Source organism: Anopheles cruzii, chromosome 3 (genome assembly GCF_943734635.1).
Source record: "Anopheles cruzii chromosome 3, idAnoCruzAS_RS32_06, whole genome shotgun sequence".
Taxonomy (NCBI): Eukaryota; Metazoa; Arthropoda; class Insecta; order Diptera; family Culicidae; genus Anopheles; species Anopheles cruzii.
Window position 1 is genome coordinate 5163754 of NC_069145.1, and position 21602 is coordinate 5185355.

Below are 21602 nucleotides of genomic sequence, written 5' to 3' on the forward strand. Positions count from 1 at the left end.
CACACCGAACGGAACCGTGCGGACGGTGGTTCCGTGCGTAGAAATACCTGGGAGCCAAAGTTATGCGCGGTCCTTCGATAAAAGTGTGATTTGAGGGCCTCCGTGTTTTGACACATGATGCCAGTGCTGACCCTCGACCGGACACAATCTACGCCACTGACGTTTGTACGTTCTGAATGGACCGTTTTTAATTTGAAACACCTTTTAATTTCAGTTTTGTTATCATATTTGTTAATGTGGTTTATTACTTCATATTTTGTATAAAATCGTGCCGCGTATTAACGCGAGAAAAGCCATTTGTCAACGTATGTTAAGGTTAACGTTTAACGACGTCAATTGTTAGCCGTGATAACTATAGTTCGTCGGGAATGGTTTATCCAAGTAACCGGTAATTTCCTCTAGAGCATTGGATAATCCTCTTGACTCTGTATAAGTTAAGTAGCTGAAATACAATTATAATGATAGTTAAACGAAGTTTTTGAAAACAACCTTTTCTTACACTTACCCGGGCAACAGGAGACGAGCCATTTCTTTAAACACTAGGATACCAGTGTACGCGTCATCGGCTGCGTATCCTATTTGCTCGTCGGAAAGATTCGATCTATCCCAATCGGAACATTTAAGACACCAGTCCTTGTCCATTGTTATGTTTAGAGTTTCTCTCGCTAATCCAGCGAGACTTCGTTGTGTGAGCCCGATCCGTGCGGCCAGGAAACGCAAATCACAACAGCCCTTAACCTCGAGACCGTAGTCTTGGCGAAGTTTCGAAGCGTCGTCAGACGTCGCTACCCCAACTTTCAAGACACTTCTGTCCTTCAGAAGATTCCGTAACTCCGCGGGTAATTGATTGATTTTGTTTAGACGTATAACGGCACAAAGACCGAGGGGGGAGGCTAACTGCAAAATAGAAACCGGTTGCCGCTGGCCCTGATGTGTCACCCATTCGCAGTCGAATCCCATCACATTATAATCTTTGCAATCTCTGTTGAATCAACATCAGAGGACGATAGAAACAGAGGATTACAGTTAATGTAACGAAAATTATCTCCACAGAACCAAAACTCACTGATACAGCCTGTTGACGATTCGCCGGCAACCATCGGCCGTATTGATAACAAATATTTCTTGTTCCCGTACGCCAGCTGGGCGATTGGAGACTGACGGACCAGCTGGGCGATTGGAGACCGACGGACTATCTGCGAAATCGGCAAAGAAATCGATCGCTCTATCCCAATCGAACCCTCTATTGGAGCTTTGGCCTTCTTTCTGTTGCTCATTGGAACTACTTTGCATAAGACGCGATAAACCATACGCTACACCGGCCGCGCCAACAGCAGCAATTGCTGCGGTAGCCCAAAAGTTTGATTCACGTTGTTCGCCCATGGTAATTGAACGAAAAGTACGTAGTTTTCTTCTAAGTTTTTCACAATCAACAATTTATGCAACAGCCTTTATACGAAGAAATCAAAACTCGAAACAGTTAGTTTCCACTTCAAAAATGTACGATATTCGTAGGACGTGGTGCAACAAGAGTGCAGTAAGTATACTGTCGTTTCCAATACTTATAGGCTCACGTTGCAATCTGTTATCAGTCAATCTGTTATCAGTTAATTTACCATACCCCACTTCAGCCGCCAAAAGATAAGCCAGTGCAACAATTATTGCAGCAAATACTGGATTGTTCAATAAGTTTTGCGCAAAAGGAAATTAATGAACGAATGTTGAAAGTATACAAGACATTGTCTCGGAGGCAGTCGACTGAAACAATGACGCACCAAATTGATCACGGCATGATGAATACCAAATTGATTATGTATTGTAAAACATGTGCATTTCTAGCAGCGAATGAAAATGTTGAAAAGTTCTGGTGCAAATTCGCCTTTGAAATGTAGAATTTCCCAATGGACCATCTTGAATTTAAATCTTTTCATTTTTCTTTAAATGGTTGTTTCGATTTTGAAATAATTGAAGCTCTTCGTCAATTCGACATTGCCGGGCGAAAACGTTCACAGTTGACGGCGAAATCCTGTTTGCTGTCAGTTTTCTTGGCGTTCTTCGCCAGCGGCTACAACCCTGACCGTGCAAGCTGTCACCGTTTGGCAGGCTCTTTTCATCGCAAGTTTTCGTTCGAATCGGACGCCATTACAGAATGGGTAAACCACGTGGAATTCGTACCGCTCGCAAGCACATCCGACACCGACGCGATCAGCGCTGGGCAGACAAGGATTACAAGAAGGCTCACTTGGGAACGCGCTGGAAGTCCAACCCGTTCGCGGGAGCGTCACACGCCAAGGGAATCGTGCTGGAAAAGGTTGGTGTCGAGGCGAAGCAGCCTAACTCTGCCATCCGCAAGTGCGTCCGTGTGCAGCTGATTAAGAACGGCAAAAAGATCACCGCGTTCGTGCCGCGGGATGGTTGCCTGAACTACATCGAGGAGAACGACGAGGTGCTGGTTGCCGGTTTCGGTCGTAAGGGTCACGCCGTCGGTGACATTCCCGGTGTCCGCTTCAAGGTGGTGAAGGTGGCCAACGTTTCGCTGCTGGCCCTGTACAAGGAGAAGAAGGAACGTCCCCGGTCGTAAGCGCGATCGAAAGTGCTTCGCAACGCGCAACGGTGTCCTGGCGTTTTCGAGCAGAACCACCAGGATGAGATTGGAGTGGAAAATGTAAAACGAGTGGGAAATGAATGCATTATAGCGCGACACATCAGAAGGAAGAAATACAAGTTTGCCCGGAAGGATCTTGTACCACTCATAAACGGATTTTGTGTAATTATTGTCGTGCTGCGAGCACGTTGAGAAAATTGGTTCTGTTTTAGGTATGTCGTTTGGAAAATGGTTTGCAGCCAGTGCCAAGTCAACGGTGTTGCTTTATTAACCGATGTCAACATGGATAATCTACAGAAAATCATCTACATTGCAACGATGTACACGATTGCTGCGATTGGCATGCACTACGATTTGCCCTGGAATATAGTTGCCAATACCCCTGATCGATCGATGGGTTCCGAAACTGTTCCGATCATTGTAAAAAGATCCTTTTTTGGGCATTTTATTCCAGGGTAACCAACGCTTAATCGATGCGGTTCTTTCAACATTCTTTGATTATTAGACTAGCCCCGATTAGACATTTTATTTTAGCGAAAGGACCATTTGTTTTGATGCACAGTATGTTTACATTTTGGCATTGTTTGTAAATGAATAATGTCGGGTTGAAAGTGTCTGCCACCAAAAAGGGAGTCCAAACCGGCACCGGCTATTGATTCAGTTTTGTGTTTATTTGTAACTAAAGCACCCTAAACAACATCTTGAAATGGCAATTTTGATGTTAAATAAAGTGTCATCGGAACAAGTGTTATTACTTGACTAATAACATAATTATAATTTATTGTTTTATGAGTATTTTTCAATACTCGCAACACCTATCGTGTCAGTATTTTCGATACGAATTCGTTTTGTAACAAAAGTTTGTTTAACTTTGCCTGCCTGGTTGGTGTAGCTTGCAGTTGATGTTTGAGTAAATTATTTTCTTGAATGAACACAATCTCAACACAAACGTCAACATGACACTTCGCTGAACTCAGTAAGATTTGATGAGGTGTCAAAAAGCGGTCGAACAACGTCGTTTTCTCGTTTTCCCTGTGTTGAGTGATACGTGTTTGGTTGGCTAATTGCTGCCCATCACACTGCCGCCACGAGTAGTAGTAGCAGTAGTAGTTCGCCCAGCCACCCAGAAAGTTAATCAGTGAGCCAGTCCGGTCCGCCAGTGTTCCTGATTTTGTGTAAGCAAACCGGGAAGAGTTTTTTGCCCAACTACATAGGGACTTTCGTGCGTTGGGAGTTGCCTTTTCCGATTCCTTACTGAACCCGTCAGAATATCTCTCGCCCGTGTCGCGAACGCTATTTGTTAGCGCCCCAGACACACTTTGTACCACGTCGGCACACGCTCTTTCAAGGTGTTTCGATAAGAGCCAGACACACGAGATGACGGGGTGGTAAGCTGCCGTCGGAGTTGCTACGCAATGACGACGTAGTGAAAGTATCGGCCCAGCAACACACATTCTGGACACTTTCTTCCACTTGCATTAATTTTTCGTTCGCCCAGCGGATGACCGAAAGACGGGTTGGCGAAATTTATATGGTGCTGTGTTTTTATTGCTTACAGAGTTTGCCGTCGCCTACTTTTGCAACGCACCTGCCAAACAAACGACAACTGACCGGAGAGAGGTAAGCATAAATCGCAGGGCTTTGAAACGAGGCCAAAAGATATGCAGCATAAATTTAGCATTTCCTTGTGTTTCGTTTTGTGTTTGCCTGGCAGACGCTTTTCTCTTTGCCTCGCCGAGTGAAACACGCACAACAGAACCCCCCCACAAACTTACAGAGAAATGGCTCCCAAGCAGCGAATCAAGCTCGCCAACGAGAAGGCCAGCAAGAACATCACGATGCGGGGCAATGTGCCGAAGTCGACGAAAACTGCTGAGGAGAAGTACCCGGTCGGCCCGTGGCTGCTGGCACTGTTCATCTTCGTCGTGTGCGGCTCGGCGATATTCCAGATTATTCAATCGATCCGCATAGCGTAAGGAACCGGTGCGAAGTACAACGAGAGGAGAAGGAACCAACCAGCCAGCAGAGTTCACTGCAACGTAATTTTGCATCCTTTTCCCCACTTCCACTATCGATATGGCCTTTACTTTTTTGCACTTTTCGCTTTTACGTCCACCGGATGCAGAACGGGGGAATCGGAAGATAGGGTCCGTTTTTGCTAGCTTTTTTCAGGCAGCATCAGAGCTCGACGACCGGGCCCGATGTTCTGGATGTTGTTTGTTTTTTATTCCATTGTTTAGTGTTGATTCCATGTAAAGTCCCCCGTCTAAGCACCACGGCAATACTGTGACTATCATTAGAGCGTCCCATGCACTGACTGAAGTTCGGAAGTTTCAGTTTTTGTCACTCACGTTTGTTCCGTCGCGTTAGTTAGGTTGTGAAACGTTGGGTTTTTATTTCCCGTTTCCACTCGACAGTGCCGGAAACCGAATGCCTTGCCGCAGCAAATGGGAGAATCTTTACAGATAAATGTGAAAAAAAACTCCCCAAACTCCTTTCCACACGTCGGAAACTAACATACGTACATTAGTCGCGCAAATAGAATGGGAGACGAAGTTTGGGGGAAGTTTAAACACCACGGCAGGATTCGGTCACATCAGGAACCCGTTAAATCAACAAAAAGAAAACATGTATAAAACCTAACACAAAACCTCCTTCTCACTCAGCAGCTTGGTTGCGGTGTTTGGTTCTCTTTTGAACGACACCCAACCTGATCCGCTTCTTGACCAACCGTGTATCCGCCTTGTGCCGTCGCCAAATAGTCGGCAATATCAAGTATAGCGCATGGAAGACACCCTTACAACACTCAGACTCACTTTTCGTACACTTTCGATACCGTCGCAGCTTTCGCGAGACGCGCGAGACAAAATTGCACGAAAGTTGGCGGTATTATACATTAAGAGAAAAACCAGGAAAAGTCGACAAAACTAATTTGGTGAACATTATATACTATCAATGTAAAACTGAGTCTTTCGTGTGCTTTCTTCGTATCCGAAATGCCATTCGGTGGCGGGGCTAGCAAGGTCAGATTTTCAGCCCACGAGCATCGTCGATTTCGATCATCGCCGTGTTTTCTTCAATTAATTGCGTCTCGGTTCCCGTCTCTTATCGTCCATTTTAACTCCTCCTGAGGCGGTTGCATGTGGCGCGATAGAGTACATTCAAACTCCTTGTATCGCACGGATCGCATCCCCGGCGGCGGTGACATTGAAATGATTCGCACGCCCGCGGCTACCTACGCAGTTGGTATTTGGCAAAGCCTCTGCCGTATTATTTATTATTTACCTTGTGGTGATGAATTTTGTCGATTGTTGCGGACGGTGTCGGATTGAATTGAAGAAAAAGGTCGCGAAAATTGAGATGATATTGTTTGTTTTTAAACTTCGTAGCCAGTATCAGTGTGTTATCAGTTGCCAAGTGCCAACACGCACATTGTACGAAGGTTATTGGCTTGCAGATGCAGTTACGCGTTAGTCACGCGGTCGGTTCTTGTACAGCTTTTGACACTCACAAACCAAGAATTCCTCGATAGTATAGTGGTCAGTATCCCCGCCTGTCACGCGGGAGACCGGGGTTCGATTCCCCGTCGGGGAGGGAAAAAACTTTTTTCTCTTTTTGTTTCAATTTTTTTGCGCCATTTTTCGTTTTATTTTTCGTTTACAAATGTAAAAGAAGGTAGTTTTCCATATAGATGTACAGTATGGATGATCAGTTGTTACCCGCCCGTATTAAAGCACTTGCTCTCTCAGCGACGGCTATTACGACCGAGTTGGGTGTTCCGGATACGGGCGACGGAAATACACTTGCATCAACGACGCGCAACCCTTTCACCCCGTTGACCCTAATACACCCCAAAAAAGGAGTGGTCGTTAAACGGGGGTAAATTGCTTCAAACAGTAGTGCACTCACCGTAGCTGATTGTCCACGACCGCCTCCGAAGAGCGCCCAATGGCAGCCGTTCCTCCCGGGTGGTGCCCCGTGAGGGCCGACGTCCTCAAAATACATTCCAGATACCGATCCGAGGGTGCCACTCCGGAATCGCCTTCCGGCGGGCCAAAGTTAGCGCACCGCTTGATACGCGGCCAGTGCAGTTGGGCCCCAATCTTGCGGAACGCGTCCGTGGCAACGGTCCGGGCAGCGAGACGGATCGCCTCCATCATACACTCGATGTCGGCGCGATCCTTTAGATAGTTTGGATTGAAGAACGGATCACTGGTGATGTGACGATCGCGCAGAAAGATCGCTCCCCGGCTCCGTGGCTGGTGGCAGGTGCTCAGAAACAGGAACCCTTCCTGGCTGGCGTTGCGGTAAAACGGGAAAAATGCCCGGAACGTTTCCTGCTTCATGTTCGACACGTGGCGCAGGGCCTGCTCGTCGACGCTGCCCATACCGAACAGGATCACTCCATGGCGGCCACCACGCTGTCCACCGATGCCCGCGATGGCCGTCGTGGCTAAAACACCTTTACCGTGGCGCAGATATTGTACGATCGAATCGATCGACAGAACTTTGTCCACCGTCACGCTCGCGGTCACATTGATCGTCACAAACAGTGGCAGATTCAGATGGTCGAAATAGTTGAGACCAACGGAGGGCGAATCGTGCACCACTCCGATCCCGTGCCGCTGAAGCTCCAGTTTCGGTCCGATGCCGGACAGCTTAAGAAGCTGCGGTGTTTGCAGTGCGCCGGCACTAAGGATGACTTCGCGCCGCACACTGACCACGACCGGGCGCGACAACTCTGATCCGCTCGTTTGCAACACTAAGCCCTTGGTTTGCTTGGTCGTCTCGTCGAACAGTACCTTGGCAACGGTGGTCGACGTGAGAATAGTGAGATTCGGACGGCCAAAGGCGGTCCGCAGGTGGGCGTGATAGCTGCTCCAACGGATGCCATTACGAATCGTGTATCTGGCAGGCTCGAAAACGTAATCCCTGCCGAGCTCAGCCGGTGCTTCGGTGAACACCTTTGCCAGGAGTGACTCGTTGGGGTTTACTTCCGTCACGTGTAGGGCGACATCGTCGGTTCGGGGTTTCCGATGCGCTTGTTTTTGTTGGCAAAACGTTATCGACACTCCGTCGTCGCTCTCTGGCAGCATTGGAGTGTAATGCTGTTTAGGCTACATTGGGAAAGTATAGAAGCAAACAGACGGTTGGACAGAACGTTACGGATTAAGAAATCACTCACCTCGTACAGCTCATCCGACGTTAACTCCCGCATCATACACTCATTCATACCGTCCTGGGCAGGTTCGTTCTTTTCGGCACGTCGCCATTGCCACAACTGGTCCAGATACGGCTTCATTGCCTCCCAGCTCCAATCGATGGCTCCCAGCTGCTCCCATCGATCGAAATCGCTCGGTATGCCAGTAAAGTGAAGCATGTAGTTCAGCTGCCCCGATCCGCCTAATCCTTTGCCACGCGGCAATAGTTGTTGCTAGAAGCGCACACAGACCGTAACTGGCCGGACCGTAACACGTTAGCGCATTGTCTTACCTGGTCCCCTAGACCGTACGAGGAGTACTTTTGTGGTGTGGTCCGAAATGACCAATCGTACTTGGTGCCTTGCATAGCGGTACTCAAGAGCGGGACGATCGAAGCGGCACCAAACGTACCGCCGGCTTCGATGAGCAGCACGGATACGTTGGGTTCGCTGGACAAGCGATTGGCCAGCACGCAACCGGCAGTTCCGGCACCAACTGGTAAACGGTGGAGTCTAATTAACTGGGGAAGCAGCGCCGCAGTCCGATCTGCACTCACCGATAATGTAATCAAACGATAGGCCTTCGATTAGCCGCGGATCGCGTATTTGATTTGGAATGAGCTCTAGACCCAGCCACATCCAAAGGATGAGCAACGCCGCGCAGCCCACGGTGGCCACAAGCGTGACGGTGAGAAAGAGCTTCTTCAAGCACCCCATCGTGTGTGCGTCAAGCTGCTACCTGAAACGACTTCAACGGCAAACTGAACACCTCACGCTAACGAGCACTGCTTCGAAACGGCAAAGAACGCGTTCGGGAGTAATCCTATTAAAGGCGGGTGACCGCCGCGATGGCAGAGTAATACGTCATAGTGCATTGCTTTAATCACAATCGAAGCACGCTTTTTATTGCTTGTGACCGTGTTTGCGCCGTAGCATTTCCTTTTTCGTTTCACAACAACATACATATTTAGGCCTTCAACATTTCCTCGTCATCCTCGAGCAGCTCGGACGACTCTTCGAGCTGCTTTTCGAGCGCCCGTGCGTCCACGTACTGAATCTCTTCTTCGCCGGCCGCTCCCTCTACGTCCATCAGCAGGGCGGAGTCCTGGGCTTCCTCTCGGGCGCGCCGTTCCTTCAGTCCGATGGCGGGCGAGCGAATGAGGCTGATGTTCTTCTGCACGTCCACAATGTCGCGATGGATTTCGTGGTCACGGGCCTTCCGTAACCGCTCCATGATGAAGTGGCACTCGCGCCGGTGCTTGATTTCGTTGATCTTCTTCACCGCCTCGATCGTCTTCGACCACAGCTCCCGGTTGTATTTGATCGGCACGTTGCGCCGCTTCTCAAACTCGAAGCTCGGGTCGACGGTCAGCTCCTTCTCGTGCGTCTTGCGGTACGCCTTGGTCCAGCGGATCTTGCGGGGGTTCTTCTTTTTGTTGAACGCCCGGCGGCACTTGGAGCGACAGAACCGGAACACCTGTGCCGGAGGAACGTACTCGTGTGTGTGAGTGAGCCACATGTGCCCATTGCACTGCCAGCCCTCGCTTACCTTGCAGTCGTTTCGAACGAAAACCATCCCGTGTCCGGGGAAGATTTTGCTCGAGCAAAAGAAACACGTTTCGATGCGCATTTTGCGAGTGTCGGTGTGGCGATTTTTGGCGAATTTCGATGCACAATGTTTGGCACCGAACACACCACGCGCGCTGTAAATAAATAAAAGGCCGTTTCTGTCAAACGGAGCATGCTTTCCTTGCCGACAGTGTTGCCAGCTCGTCAATCGAATGCGAATGTCAAACGGCCTATGGGTTTAGGGTGACCAGTTTGAACAGTTAATTTAAAGTGACCGTTTGTAAGGATCCCCGCGGGCAAAGCGTTTCAAAAATTCGTCCGTTGCGCGATGTTTTTCCCCGTTCCTACCCCCTCGAGCCCACAACCTCACTCTGTCACAGGCCCAGCGCAACACCGAGTGTTGCCATTTCATTCGCTCCTTCGATCATGTTTTTCCTTTCTCGCTCTTCGAATCGACGCTTCGTTTGTGCGCATGCGCGGCCTCCGTGAACATAACACATCGTTCAATAGGTCCCGACACTAACTATGAAATGTTTGAAATAAAAACTATGAAAAACTACGAAGTAAATGAAATAACTATGTTATGTTTTGAATTACATCAAATTATATTACATCTTACAATTAATTATATCTTGTCTGAAGGTTGGTACTTGTGAACCTTGGTATATAAATGGCATTATTAGCGCCATCTCTACGCTAGTCTCAGGACTTATTGAACGATGATACCCAACGCGGTGTTTGTGTGTGCGTTGGCCATTCAACTGTCAGTTCGGTTTGTTGTGATCGCAAGTATTCCAAGCAAAGTGATGACGCCTCAGAGCCAGCCGCAGTAAGTACGTTAAAAAGTGTTGTATTTTTATTTAATTCAGTGCTATTTTTATGTTTACAGTTCGCCAAATCTCTGCAGAAGGTATTGCCGAAAGAATCTGGTAAGTATTGCAAGTGTTTTTGGTGCTCAGAGTGATCAAAGATCGCTCGTTATGTTCGCACAGAGTTGCGCAGTGTTTCTATAATAATCTCTTTCTTTTGCTTATTGCAGCTGCAGGAGGATGCCGTAAATGTTTATAAGTAAGTATTGTGGCAGTGTTTTAACAATTCTGCAGTGTTTAAAGTGTTCACAGGTCCTTTTTTTTCAATTACAGGTACCACCAAGTGAGCTGAGCAACGTCCCGTCTCCAGAAGGAAGCGCGTGAAATGGTGCCGTAGGACGCTGCAGGAGTATAGTGATGTGCACGTGATAGGTTTAGTGGTGTTTTTATAGTGTTATACGATTTGTGAGAAATAAAGGTTTTAAAATTTTAACCAAGTTTGTCGGGTATATTCAGATCCGAAACGTGGGCTAGGGCGGGAGGGGGGGAGGTACTGGATGAACCGAGTTCATGACACACACACCACTAAAGCGTTATACATGAAGCGTTTCAGCGCCGGGCAGAAAAACGCGTCGGAACAAGAGAATTAAAATTCTTTGTTCCGAGCTTGTCCCGACGGTTGTTCCGAGGTCGCACGACAGATTTTGCCCGCTGGGATGTTCGAACGGATACATACACAGTGAACCGAAATGCATGAACATCGAATTATGTTTACAGCTTCTGCGGGATCGCAACACCACGGAAACAGGAAGAAGCACTTGCAAAACACGCACGCTACCGTGCGTGTGACTCACCGGCGCCCGAACCGGTTGAGAGTGTTCGGTGCCGAGATAAAAGCATCCCATGGGATGGCTCGTGTGTGGATCTGTTTTTCCACGGAATGCACCACCTTACATAAGCAGCTGTGTAGTGCGCACACGCAAGTGGAGGAAATGGCGTGTAATAAACATAAACCATGAAGCTGAACTGGGTAGGGGCTCGTTTGATTTGGAGCAAATTAGGTGTTTTTGCTGTAACAGGTTGCGTTGTGCTCTTGTGCCATGAACTTCATGCCATGCGCGCGATCAATTTCTTTACGTTGGGCTGGATCCCGTCGATTAGATGTGGGCTTTCACATCCCAGCAGAATTGACTCATTAGACGTGATTTGAAAAATATGAAGCAATATCTTTGCATTCAACAATGCATTCCAGTGACAGTGATCAAGTACGAAACACCTTACGCAACCGCACTGCGGGAAAAAAACTATATGTACATAATGTCTCATTTAATGTGGATGTGGGTCACCGAATGGAAAGTGTTGGCACCAAAAAGCTCCAACAAGAAAACTGAAACAAGAGCACGGTACTATGTGAAGCACCGGGCACAGTGCAGAAGCAACGAATTGATCATCACCGCGCGACATGATCTGCTGGAACTTTTGATTGCTAAGGATCCTCGCTCAGCATGGCTATGGCGCCCTTAATTCCCCTTTCTTTCGGTTGGCCCGTGGTCTCTTTCAACATGGCCAGTGTTTAATTGTAGCTCTTAAAGTTTATTTCAAACCGCTAGCCCCAACTGGCGCGCGCATTCTTGTCGCAGCATCGAGCACCGAGCTTCGTTTGATTAGCGAGCATTAGAGTGATGAAACGGTGATGTAAATGATCTGCTCGGTACGATTTTCTGACTGGTTTGGGTTGGTGCGCCGATCTTCAAACCCGGGAGGAACCACCGCCATCAGTTAAACATCACCGCCGTCGATGATGAAGTTGTTCCTTTCACTTTCCATCTTCCTCTGCCAATCGTCCAACTTCTTATCGTCCGCGGGTGCCGTAGCTGCGTAGTGCTGCGGCAGGTGATGATGAATGGCTCACCTTCGTGCCGATTGAAGGGAAGTTACTTTAAAGCTTTAAAGCGCCTTCCGAACGTCGACTATTGTCGCCGGCCCGCTGGTGTCTAGGTCTAGGTTAATTAGTGAAATTTCGGAAGCGAAGCGAATTTCGCACAAACCCGCCATTCGGGGACTTGAGAGAGCACTGCTTGTGAATCACTGCTCATTTGTAGTCGCCGAATAATTTGTGCCAGACAAGACAAGGTTTATCGTTTGGTGCTAAACGGCCAAACAACACTGGCTGGCTGGCGTTTGTGGAGGTTTCGTATGGTTTTTTTTTGGGACAATAATTATGATCGCCACTAGCAGAGTCGCCTGTCCCCAAGGGAGCCATTGAGCAACCAAGGATACAACCGGCGTACGGAAATTTGCAGCTTAAATGTCAAGCCGACCACGGCCGCCGGCAGAAGCGCCGGCAGAAGCGCCGGGCCAGAGGGCCGAAGAGTAAAAAGCATTAAATAATTACCATTTGGGTGATGTGGCTTGCAAAAATGAAACACTTTTTGTTTTTGTTAAATTGAGGGTAATGAGTCGACTGACGGCACGGTCAAAACTCGGTCCTCGGAACTCGGACTATTTCTGGAGGGCCACACGAAGCAAAAAACGGAGCGTAAAAATCTCAAATCGATCCCGCTTATGTCAAATTGTATATGAATCCCCGTACTCCGCGGGAATCCGCGAATAAAAAAAAAAATAAAAAAGCTTTTCCTCCCCGACGGGGAATCGAACCCCGGTCTCCCGCGTGACAGGCGGGGATACTGACCACTATACTATCGAGGAATTCTTGGTTTGTGAGTGTCAAAAGCGGTACAAGAAGCGACCGCGTGACTGCCGCGTAACTGCAACGCGTTCCGAACTTCAGTCAGTGCATGGGACGCTCAAATGATAGTCACAGTATTGCCGTGGTGCTTAGACGGGGGACTTTACATGGAATCAACACTAAACAATGGAATAAAAAAACAAACAACATCCAGAACATCGGGCCCGGTCATCGAGCTCTGATGCTGCATGAAAAGAGCTAGCAAAAACGGACCCTGTCTTCCGATTCCCCCGTCCAGCATCCGGTGGACGTCAACAGACGTAGACGTTACAGTGTAATGTCAAATCGTTTATTTCCGCTTCATGTGGCCCTACAGTTTCAACTGCATCTCGCGTTACAATATAACTGCTATCCGACTAAAAGTTAAGACGGAGATCGATAAAACACTGAGCATGATCAGTAGGGTAACTAAAAAAATATGTTACAAAAAGTCGAATAACTAAAGAGCAATTAAAACCCGCCCAAAATCGCACAAGACTAGTCGGAAGACTTATCGGACGCCCCAATTCTTGCTTCTGATTAACGGTGCTCTAAACTTCTCTGACTTTTTATCTATTCCCCTTTCACTCTAAGCTAGGCCTGTGACTCCCCGTAGCCCAATGTGGCCCAAATGACCTCAGAATCCAGTGCGGCCATCTGTCAGTCCGGTGAGAACAAAGGCACCCTCCATTTCACTTTCGCTGGCGTGACCGCTGTGTGAACGATTAGTGTGCGACTATTGTCCGTGTGTGCCGTACATTAAATTACGCTTCCAAGCTGCGTTTCGCGTGCGCTTTGGCCGAGTTAGAAGCGAGAAAGAATGAGGTAAGCCATGCAGCCGGCAGTGTTCTTCTGCTCCGGGCTATCGGGATCGGGACGCCTAACAACACCACCGGGTTTCGTTGCAGTGAAAGTCGCACCGACCCGGCGGAGCAGATCGATTCTCCCGATCGTAGAGAGTGCGATCGGATCGATTTGGCGTTTCTCCGCACACCGCGCTACGGCAGTCCCGAGCCGGTTGCCGGCCCGAGCCGCGCGTCGAAGCCGTGTTGCTCTAAGGCGGCTTCGGTTCAGTCGTCTGCTGGGGGTGCCCTTTTACAGGTGCGATTCAACGATATCTTCAAGTGCACGATCTGTTTCGATAGGCTGAAGGACCCCCATCTGTGCCCGCAGTGTTCGAAGCTGTACTGCTCCCACTGCATCACCGAGTGGCTCGGGATGGGCGTCGAGTCGTGTCCTCACTGCAAGGTCGTGCTGAAAACGGAGCAATTGGTAAAGGTGCGTTGGTTCGATGACCTAGTGCGCGAACTGCAACAGGTGCCCGTGGCCGAAAGCTCAGCGCCAGAGCCCGATCCCGTACCGGCGGCCGACGTTGGCTGTGAGTCGGCCGGGTCCAGCAACAGCAAGAGTGTGCCGTGTCCGCGCCACGGTAAGCTACTGAACTTCTACTGTGCCACCTGCAGCCAGTGTATTTGCGAGCAGTGCGCCACGGACGTGGACGAGCCACTGCACCGGGATCACACGTTCAAGGCGCTCGATGTGACGTTCGAGCAAACGTTGAGTCTGATGTCGGCCGAAATCAATAAAGTGCACCACCACCGGGAAATGATGGTGCTGAGTGCGGAGCGGATCGACCAGAGAATACTGCTGTTTCGGCGCCTGAAGATTGAGGCTCGCCGCGCGCTGGACGCGATCGCGGTGGCCGCTCTCGAAAGCCTCGATCAGCAGCACAACGAGAAGGTGCTGGCGCTGATCAAGCAGCGGTTCCAGATCACCGACGAGGTAGCGCAGATCGATCACGAGCTGGACGACATGTGGTACGATCTGGGGCACGGGAACAAGCCGCACGTCATTCAGCAAAAGTCGCAGATCTTGAGCATCTGCGATGGCATCCTGCGGAAACCTTCGGCGGACGAGGCGAAGCTTCCGGTTGCCCTTACATTGTAAGCGCCCGGGGCAACGCAAAGTTTTTCGAGAACTAATCACCTGCCCCCATTTTGCAGAGACCTTCCCGGAAGCTTTGAGACGGGAATGTTTACGATCGGCAGTTTTTGGACGCTCCATCGGGAGATGTATGCGCACGAGTTCGTCGACAGCCGCGGCAGCACGTGGTTCATCACGGTTTCGGCCGAGGCGGACCAAATCAGTTGCCATGTGCAGCTCTTCAAAGGAACACCGACGAGGTAAGTGAGCCGACGAGTGGACTGGCCGATGCGTCGATTGAAGCACTTTCGTCTACAGGGTGGAGTTTATCGTGAAGCTGCTGCACTGCGAGCCCCAGAAGACGATTAGCAAAACGTTCCGCAAGAGCTTCGATGGGCGGAAGGGTCGCCCGCCGACGGACAAGGTGTTCGGTTGGGACCTGGCGCCCCGCAGCAAGATTCTGGACGGGAACTATTTGCGGGACGATACGCTCGAGCTGCTCTACAGCATGCGAGCGGTTGGGCCCGGTAGCGACGGGGATTAGGCGGTCCGGTCTCCAGCGGAATTCCATTGATACCTTACTACGGCTCGCTTCCACTCTCTGCCACTCTCTCTCTCTCTTTATTTGGGGGAAATTATTTCCTTTTGTCGTAGACAACGAGTTCCTTTAAGCTGTAAGCTGAAATACTAAATAAATAGTTGAACTGAACTGATCGAAGGACTCAGGATCAAGGATCATTTCTCATTCGGTCTCATAGTGTGAAGATCGCATTCTGCTACTGTAATTGCGAGTGCGATAACTCGAACACTGACACCACCAGGGACAAGATTGCCGACCACAAGGCACGAAGATGTGAGCCCGAACGGGAAGAACGCCCGGAATGCCCTCGGTAGATTCGAAAGTGAATGTTGCACCGGCTGGCGCTACCACAGAGAGGCCGTTTTAGAGGCCGTTCCTCTGCCTGCGATCGCCACCGAACGCTCTAGCTGGAAGGTCGGTGGTGAGTTTTGCTTCCTGGTCTGTGCAGCATCTTCCCACCTCGGTCATATCGGGAAGGGATGTTCCTCGCCAAACCGGCCAGCTCCAATGCAGGACCAAACCAAAACATCCGCAATCGGACAGGTACGCAATCACACTTCACTCCCGCCTTCCGCGCGTGATGTAGTCCCGCGCCGGACCGGCTGGTAGAGTGAAGGTAGACCCCGGGAACGATACGGTCTTCGGTTGGGCTGCGTGAAAGGAGCTGCAGATTTATGTGCAATGCACCGGATGGCTTCTTACGTGAAGTTCAATCGCAGACCTTTTCGGAAGCCTCCGCGATTCGGGAACCACCTGGCCTGGGTGGTTTTGGAAGACATGAGTGAGGGAAGCCTTAACATGGCCGTGGAATGTTCGTTGGAATGGCCAGCAGCTGGACTTCAGATTGCTGATATGTTTATGTCGTGTCGTTCGGGTCGGCGTGAAGGAGTGCAATAAAGTGTGTGTGTGTGTGTCGAGGACCTTTCGGGAAAGTTTCTAATTTTCTTTAATAAGACCAAGCAGCACCGGGGTGAGCACCGGATCGAAGGGATCGAGCAGTTGAGTGGACATTTCAGATCTTAGTGGCATCGTGCAGAGAGGTCTCTTCCGTTTAAGGCCGTTCTTCAACACTCTTCGGATTCGTCTTCCATTAAGGGGGCTTATCAGCCACCACTATCCGCGTGGCGTGCCATAACGTAATGCTACGGTTGCACAGTGCCCCACAGTGGAGCCGGCGGCACCACAAAACCCCGTTCCCCGGTGCGCTAGTGACATAATTTTATTTACACGGCCCCACGGGTGCCTTCTTCGGAACGGTACTGGTCGGCGGCGAACCGTGCCGTCCCGTGCAGCATCAGCGGCGGTTGATTGATAGAAGCGGCTCATTTCACCGCGTACCTGCTGCGCGCCACAGGAGGCCAACCCCGGCAGACAGGCAGAAGTAATAAAATTAACGATCGCACACGAGCGAGAGGATGCACGGGCTCGGGCTCGGGATGTTCCTCTTAACGGTCCAGTGCCGTTCACTTTCAAAATAAAAATGTCATTGTCGATCATCAGCATCCCATGGCGTGTGAGTGGTCAGTGTGAAACCTTCCCGTAATAATGCTGTCTGTTGGGCGCCTAACGCACACAAAACTCTCCACTACTGATACTGCTGAAAACTACTGGAGCAAATTAATTGCACTGTCCACAGGCGAAACGAGCCACTAAAAAGCCGTTAGCTTTCGCTTGCGAAAACGAAACAACTGCCGAGTTTGGCGAGTATTGCGCCAAAAGCGAAGAACCCCGATTTTCACACGCATTGAAGTCTTTCGTTCGGATCGCAACGTAAAAGGTACTAAAATTGTACCACCGAAAATCGTACCCCTCGTCCCGTATTTGGATGTGGGCAACCTTCAAACCTGGCACCAGAAGGCTTGGCTTACGCTTTTCCCGGCGACCGAAGATTTGAAGATTTTCTTGACCAAATCAATCGAGCTGTGCAGTGCTCGCGGGTCCACTGCAATCATCGTTCGATCCTACACCATTCATCATCCCCGAGACCCACTGCCGATGGCGGGGTGGCCCTGTGACACACTGGCGTGTGCGCACACTAATGACCGGCCCCGCGCAAAGGTTGTACCCTCTGCTTTTGTACGGTCGCCTGTTCGGCTGTGGGATTCCGCACCGCACGATGCGCGTAGCGACGTTTTTCCAGTCATATTTCCTTTTCACGCCACGTGGCGCAACCAGCCGTGCGCCATCGAATGGAAAATGCACCACTTTTCCGTCGTTCCGAGATTTCGCTCCAGATTTTAGCCCGGGCTGATGTGCTGATTTGCGGATCGCGCGCTCGCTCGAAGTGATATAATTTCTGTTTCATTCTGCTTTTCGTTTTCGTTCGCTCTGCTATTTGACTTGTCGACGATCTTGCGTTGGTTAATTTATTTCGCCGCTGGCTGGCTGCTGGGTCCGTGGTTTGTTTTTTCTTCCGGCGCTGAAAGGCCCCGCTTCAATCGCTCATTGTGTCGGCCGCGTGCGGTGGGGCTATGCTTTTCGGGCAGTTTTATTTTGTGAAATGCTCGTTGATTAATTCGCCGTGGAGCGCTCGGCGGAGTGATGCTCACTCTGGGGTTTGCTTTCGTCGGCCGGAAAAAGCTCGAAGAAAAGAAAGAAAAGAGAACGCGGGCGAAAAACATTGAAATAATGAATTCATATAATTATGGAGCGCCCGTTTATGGAGCGCCAGATGATGGGAACCAACCTGTGCGGTCGCGGCACGTCGTGGCCCCCCGCCCCGCTGCAATGGCTACAAAAGTGATTTGTTTTTTTTTTCTGGCCGAAGCGAACCGGGTCGAACCGAGGGCGGAAATCGACGCCCGGATCGTGAACGGTGGTCGGCTGGTTGGGAAACTTTAATAAAATAATGTACCCAATAAAATACGGCCGGCCAAGAATCGGCCCACTTCGGGCTGGCCGTGCTGGCCAGCAGCAGAACGGGATCGGTGACGTAACACCCAGGCAGCACCAGGGTTGATAGTGATAGTGATATAATTTTCATCGCCAGCGTTTCTATCCGACCGAGATGATCCGAGATCATTAAGATCGGCCGGATTAGTGCGGTGCGATGCGAGGAAGCCGCGGCAGCCGATAGTGATCGCGCCGTTATGCATTACGCCTAAATTATGCACTGTTGAACCAACAGCGACGGCCCAAAACGGCAATCGGAACGGAGTTCAAACAGTGTACGGTGTAAAAGTAAGTGGCCGGGGCCCCGAATGATGCACTTTTAGAAAAGAGAGCACGCGATAATTGCGTGGGACCGCGCGGCAGTCGAATTGAAGACTGGCCCGAAGCCCGATTGTTTCGCCCTCCGAATCTATTGTCGTTTGATTTATCGCTTACGCTCGCTGCCGCCCGTAATTAGGTGCCATTCACCGCAATCGGTCGCGTTACGCGACAGCAATTAGCCGATGTACAGGGTTCCGATTTGTACATCGCCGCCGGGCTGCCGAGCGATGCCGATGCAGCTTATGAATCCCCCAGGTGTACTTCCCTGGCGCAGGTCTGGACAAGTTTGGAATTCCTTTTAATTAGAAAACCTCAAACGGGTAGCGATTTTTTGGTCCAAGAATTACGCTGCGGATGCTGTCACAGCTTGGCTGCTCGCCGTTACGATTCCCTCATCAGCACCAGAGACTTCACTTAATACTTCATACTAACAGGGTGTTCAATAAGTTTTGTCGATCGATAAGTAAAACACAATTTTATGGTTTGAGAAACAGTTTGGTCTCCCTGAACATCAGTACACTTGTTCCAACAAGATTCCAATTTTTGAATTCTATCTCTGAAGCAAGAAGCTGAAAGGGCCGCAAAATACTTTTCCACAGCGGTTACGGCCTCATTCGTTTGAAGAAAAATGCTTTCGACGTGTGCTCTCGATTTTTTAGCTCTGGAAATAGATAGAAGGCGCTAGAGGCCAAATCTGGTGAATACGGTGAATGCTCCAACAATTCACAGTTTGGAGCAGTCTGGATGGATTTTTGCCATTGTCAAAATGCTCTTGGGACACGGTGCATTGATCTGTTGAAAAAGAATTTTTTCCTTCTTCGGCTTTTTCTTGGCTTCTTCTGGACACGAACTCGTTTCGGTGCCGACGAAACAGGTTCACAACATTCTGTAGTCTTTTGTTGCGGTTTTTTGATGTCCTGGACGTGGATCGTCTACAAAGCTTGTACGACCACGTTTAAATTCGGCAAGCCATCTTTTGCACTGTATTAATTGAAGGCGAAGAGTCCTTACAACAACATTAGTTCATAAATTTCATTTGCTTTTAGACCTTTGAAAAATAAAAATAAAATCTCTGCACGAATAAAGTGACAGATTGAATGAAACTTCACATAAGTTCTGAAGAGTGTACTAACAAAGAAAAAAAATTAGGTTGGCAGCGGCGCATTCTTTTATTGAAACTCAAAACTTATAGAACAACCTGGTAGAGAACCCCACGTTCACTAAGTGGACCGTGGAGTGAATGCAACTTTCAGTTCCAACCCGACGCCGGGACTTCGCATCCTTTGGCTTATCACCACGTGCTGGTGCTCATCGAAAGCAATCAAGCTGCGGCATCTGCCCGGTGCGTTCTTGACCCGAAAAAGCGAACCGAAAGTCAGTTGCATCACGCCAATGTTCGCCTGTTACTTTTATACGTTTTTCTGGGTTTTACCACAAAGATTGTCAGATGGTCAGTCGACCAGTTGTGGCGGCTACCGCGGACTGTGCTTCACAGAACTCGGGCGTTTCCTGCGCTGCGAGCTGATACAGAGCTTCCATGGTCCGTCTCAAGATCACCGCCACCGTCGCGTTTTGATTGGCGAAAGCGACGAGCCGGTAACGTTTCGAGTGACCGGCAGCCGGATGCTTCCGAAATCGGGCTCTCGGCGGTTGCGAAAAAAAATTAAACCTTTCCTTCCTGGAGTCGGGCGCCCTACACAGCGTCGAGGAAGCGCGTCGAGTGTCAATCGCGCGAACAAATCCATTGTCCGTCGTCAGGCGTCCGCTTTACGATACGGCTGCTACAGCCTTATTTGTGCGGCCTACCCTCTTCGGCTCATTAGCGGTGCTTCATCGGGGTCCGCACCTCGGTGCCGCGCAATTATGCAACCCTCGGCGCGGCGAGAAAGAAAAATCTTCAATTTCATCCGCTCCGGCCGCCGGCCGGTCGAAGTACGCTTAATCCACTTCCTGCACTCCGGCGGCCGACATTGTTGTTGTGGTCGAACTCTCGGTGGCGGCGGATGTTGGCGGGGCACACGCACACGCGGTCCAAAGTGCTGACCTTGGGGCCCGGGCATAAGTTGAATTTAATTTGTTTTCTCTCCGTCTTTTCTAATCCTCCCCGTTACGTGTCGATGTGTCGTGGCGCACTTGACACCGGCCAACCGATGCCCTGCCAAGAGCTGACGGGGTCAGCTCGGACCAAAAAAAAATGAGAGCACCGTACGAGGACCTCCTCGTATCGGGGTTTCGATCTGCATGATGACATCCTTCAGTGGCCGCCACCATTTTTGGGCGGCCCGGCTCACCCCTTGGCATAACACTCGCGCCGAGGCCAAGGTGAGGACAGCTAGGGTGAGCCCCCTACAAAGAGGCACTTAGGCAATCGGAGATCGATTTATGTCACCACCGAACGGGGTCCAAGCTCCGAGCGGACTTCTGTGGTGCTTGGGACAGCACGGGGGCTCGCGATCTTGACACGCTGCACCACCTGCGCAGACCGGACCAAGGAGGGCCACGGATGCTCGCGTTTAGCTAAAGAGCTGCCGTAATTGGAGTGCGAGCCCACGGATAGATTTTCGGTTCGGATCGGTTCAGGAATGCGCGCACCGGGCCGCGTGTGGTTCTGTGGGCCGCAGCGTTCGGCTTTCGGCGAGCTCCCACCTGCTGGTGCACGGAGAGTGAAGGGAATGCGCACGTCGCACCGCAACGCGAAGGAAGGAAAAATAATAAGCACACACGAGCGCGGGGTCCGGGGGACCGTTGGCTCCGGAAAAGTTGGCCACCGAACGTAACCGGCTTCGGCCGCGGCACGGCACGGCACGGTAGGTAATTATGCAAGGTCAAATGGTTAAGACTCTCGCTTTCAAACGGCAGCCACAGCATCGCCACCATCATCCATGATCATGATGATCAGCGCGCTAGACATGACCTGGTCGTGTGGTGTTCGGATCCCTGTTCGGAGCTCTGCAGCGCTGTGGAAGATTGATGGA

General features: G+C 50.2%; 5 protein-coding genes and 2 non-coding genes across 7 annotated transcripts; 4 read left to right on the top strand and 3 right to left on the bottom strand.

The window, feature by feature from the left end:
* Window positions 1–2119: 2119 nt before the first annotated feature.
* On the top strand, window positions 2120–2768 carry LOC128275551 (40S ribosomal protein S23). The gene has a single exon (XM_053014095.1). It carries the CDS (start codon window positions 2150–2152, stop codon window positions 2579–2581), a length of 432 nt encoding a protein of 143 aa, XP_052870055.1. The 5' UTR covers window positions 2120–2149; the 3' UTR covers window positions 2582–2768.
* Window positions 2769–3651: 883 nt separating this feature from the next.
* LOC128271798 (stress-associated endoplasmic reticulum protein 2) lies at window positions 3652–5557 on the top strand. The gene is made up of 3 exons (XM_053009446.1): window positions 3652–3780; window positions 4164–4225; window positions 4320–5557. Exon 3 carries the CDS (start codon window positions 4387–4389, stop codon window positions 4579–4581), a length of 195 nt encoding a protein of 64 aa, XP_052865406.1. The 5' UTR covers window positions 3652–3780; window positions 4164–4225; window positions 4320–4386; the 3' UTR covers window positions 4582–5557.
* Window positions 5558–6127: 570 nt separating this feature from the next.
* Trnad-guc (transfer RNA aspartic acid (anticodon GUC)) lies at window positions 6128–6199 on the top strand. Its single transcript has one exon. It is a non-coding gene; the product is annotated as a tRNA-Asp (tRNA).
* A 106-nt stretch (window positions 6200–6305) lies between these two features.
* On the bottom strand, window positions 6306–8549 carry LOC128273283 (neither inactivation nor afterpotential protein G). The gene is made up of 5 exons (XM_053011218.1): window positions 8363–8549; window positions 8099–8301; window positions 7791–8039; window positions 6515–7722; window positions 6306–6446 (listed from the first exon to the last, which is right to left on the bottom strand). The coding sequence occupies exons 1-5, from the start codon at window positions 8520–8522 to the stop codon at window positions 6314–6316; spliced, it is 1953 nt and encodes a 650-aa protein (XP_052867178.1). The 5' UTR covers window positions 8523–8549; the 3' UTR covers window positions 6306–6313.
* A 139-nt stretch (window positions 8550–8688) lies between these two features.
* On the bottom strand, window positions 8689–9473 carry LOC128272183 (probable ribosome biogenesis protein RLP24). Its single transcript, XM_053009937.1, has 2 exons — window positions 9355–9473; window positions 8689–9282 (listed from the first exon to the last, which is right to left on the bottom strand). Exons 1-2 carry the CDS (start codon window positions 9433–9435, stop codon window positions 8773–8775), a joined length of 591 nt encoding a protein of 196 aa, XP_052865897.1. The 5' UTR covers window positions 9436–9473; the 3' UTR covers window positions 8689–8772.
* Window positions 9474–12820: 3347 nt separating this feature from the next.
* On the bottom strand, window positions 12821–12892 carry Trnad-guc (transfer RNA aspartic acid (anticodon GUC)). The gene has a single exon. It is a non-coding gene; the product is annotated as a tRNA-Asp (tRNA).
* Window positions 12893–13731: 839 nt separating this feature from the next.
* On the top strand, window positions 13732–15378 carry LOC128275199 (E3 ubiquitin-protein ligase TRIM37-like). The gene is made up of 4 exons (XM_053013615.1): window positions 13732–13736; window positions 13820–14854; window positions 14915–15094; window positions 15153–15378. The coding sequence occupies exons 1-4, from the start codon at window positions 13732–13734 to the stop codon at window positions 15376–15378; spliced, it is 1446 nt and encodes a 481-aa protein (XP_052869575.1).
* Window positions 15379–21602: the final 6224 nt, after the last annotated feature.

Coding starts and splice junctions, on each gene's coding strand:
- LOC128271798 (XM_053009446.1), top strand. CDS start 4,387: ATGGCTCCCAAGCAGCGAATCAAGCTCGCCAACGAGAAGGCCAGCAAG.
- LOC128272183 (XM_053009937.1), bottom strand. CDS start 9,435: ATGCGCATCGAAACGTGTTTCTTTTGCTCGAGCAAAATCTTCCCCGGA. Junction 9,283..9,354: donor TCGTTCGAAACGACTGCAAG/GTAAGCGAGGGC, acceptor CCTCCGGCACAG/GTGTTCCGGTTCTGTCGCTC.
- LOC128275551 (XM_053014095.1), top strand. CDS start 2,150: ATGGGTAAACCACGTGGAATTCGTACCGCTCGCAAGCACATCCGACAC.
- LOC128273283 (XM_053011218.1), bottom strand. CDS start 8,522: ATGGGGTGCTTGAAGAAGCTCTTTCTCACCGTCACGCTTGTGGCCACC. Junction 8,040..8,098: donor CGTACGGTCTAGGGGACCAG/GTAAGACAATGC, acceptor GTGCGCTTCTAG/CAACAACTATTGCCGCGTGG. Junction 7,723..7,790: donor CGTCGGATGAGCTGTACGAG/GTGAGTGATTTC, acceptor TTCCCAATGTAG/CCTAAACAGCATTACACTCC.
- LOC128275199 (XM_053013615.1), top strand. Junction 14,855..14,914: donor CTTCCGGTTGCCCTTACATT/GTAAGCGCCCGG, acceptor CCCATTTTGCAG/AGACCTTCCCGGAAGCTTTG. Junction 15,095..15,152: donor TTCAAAGGAACACCGACGAG/GTAAGTGAGCCG, acceptor TTTCGTCTACAG/GGTGGAGTTTATCGTGAAGC.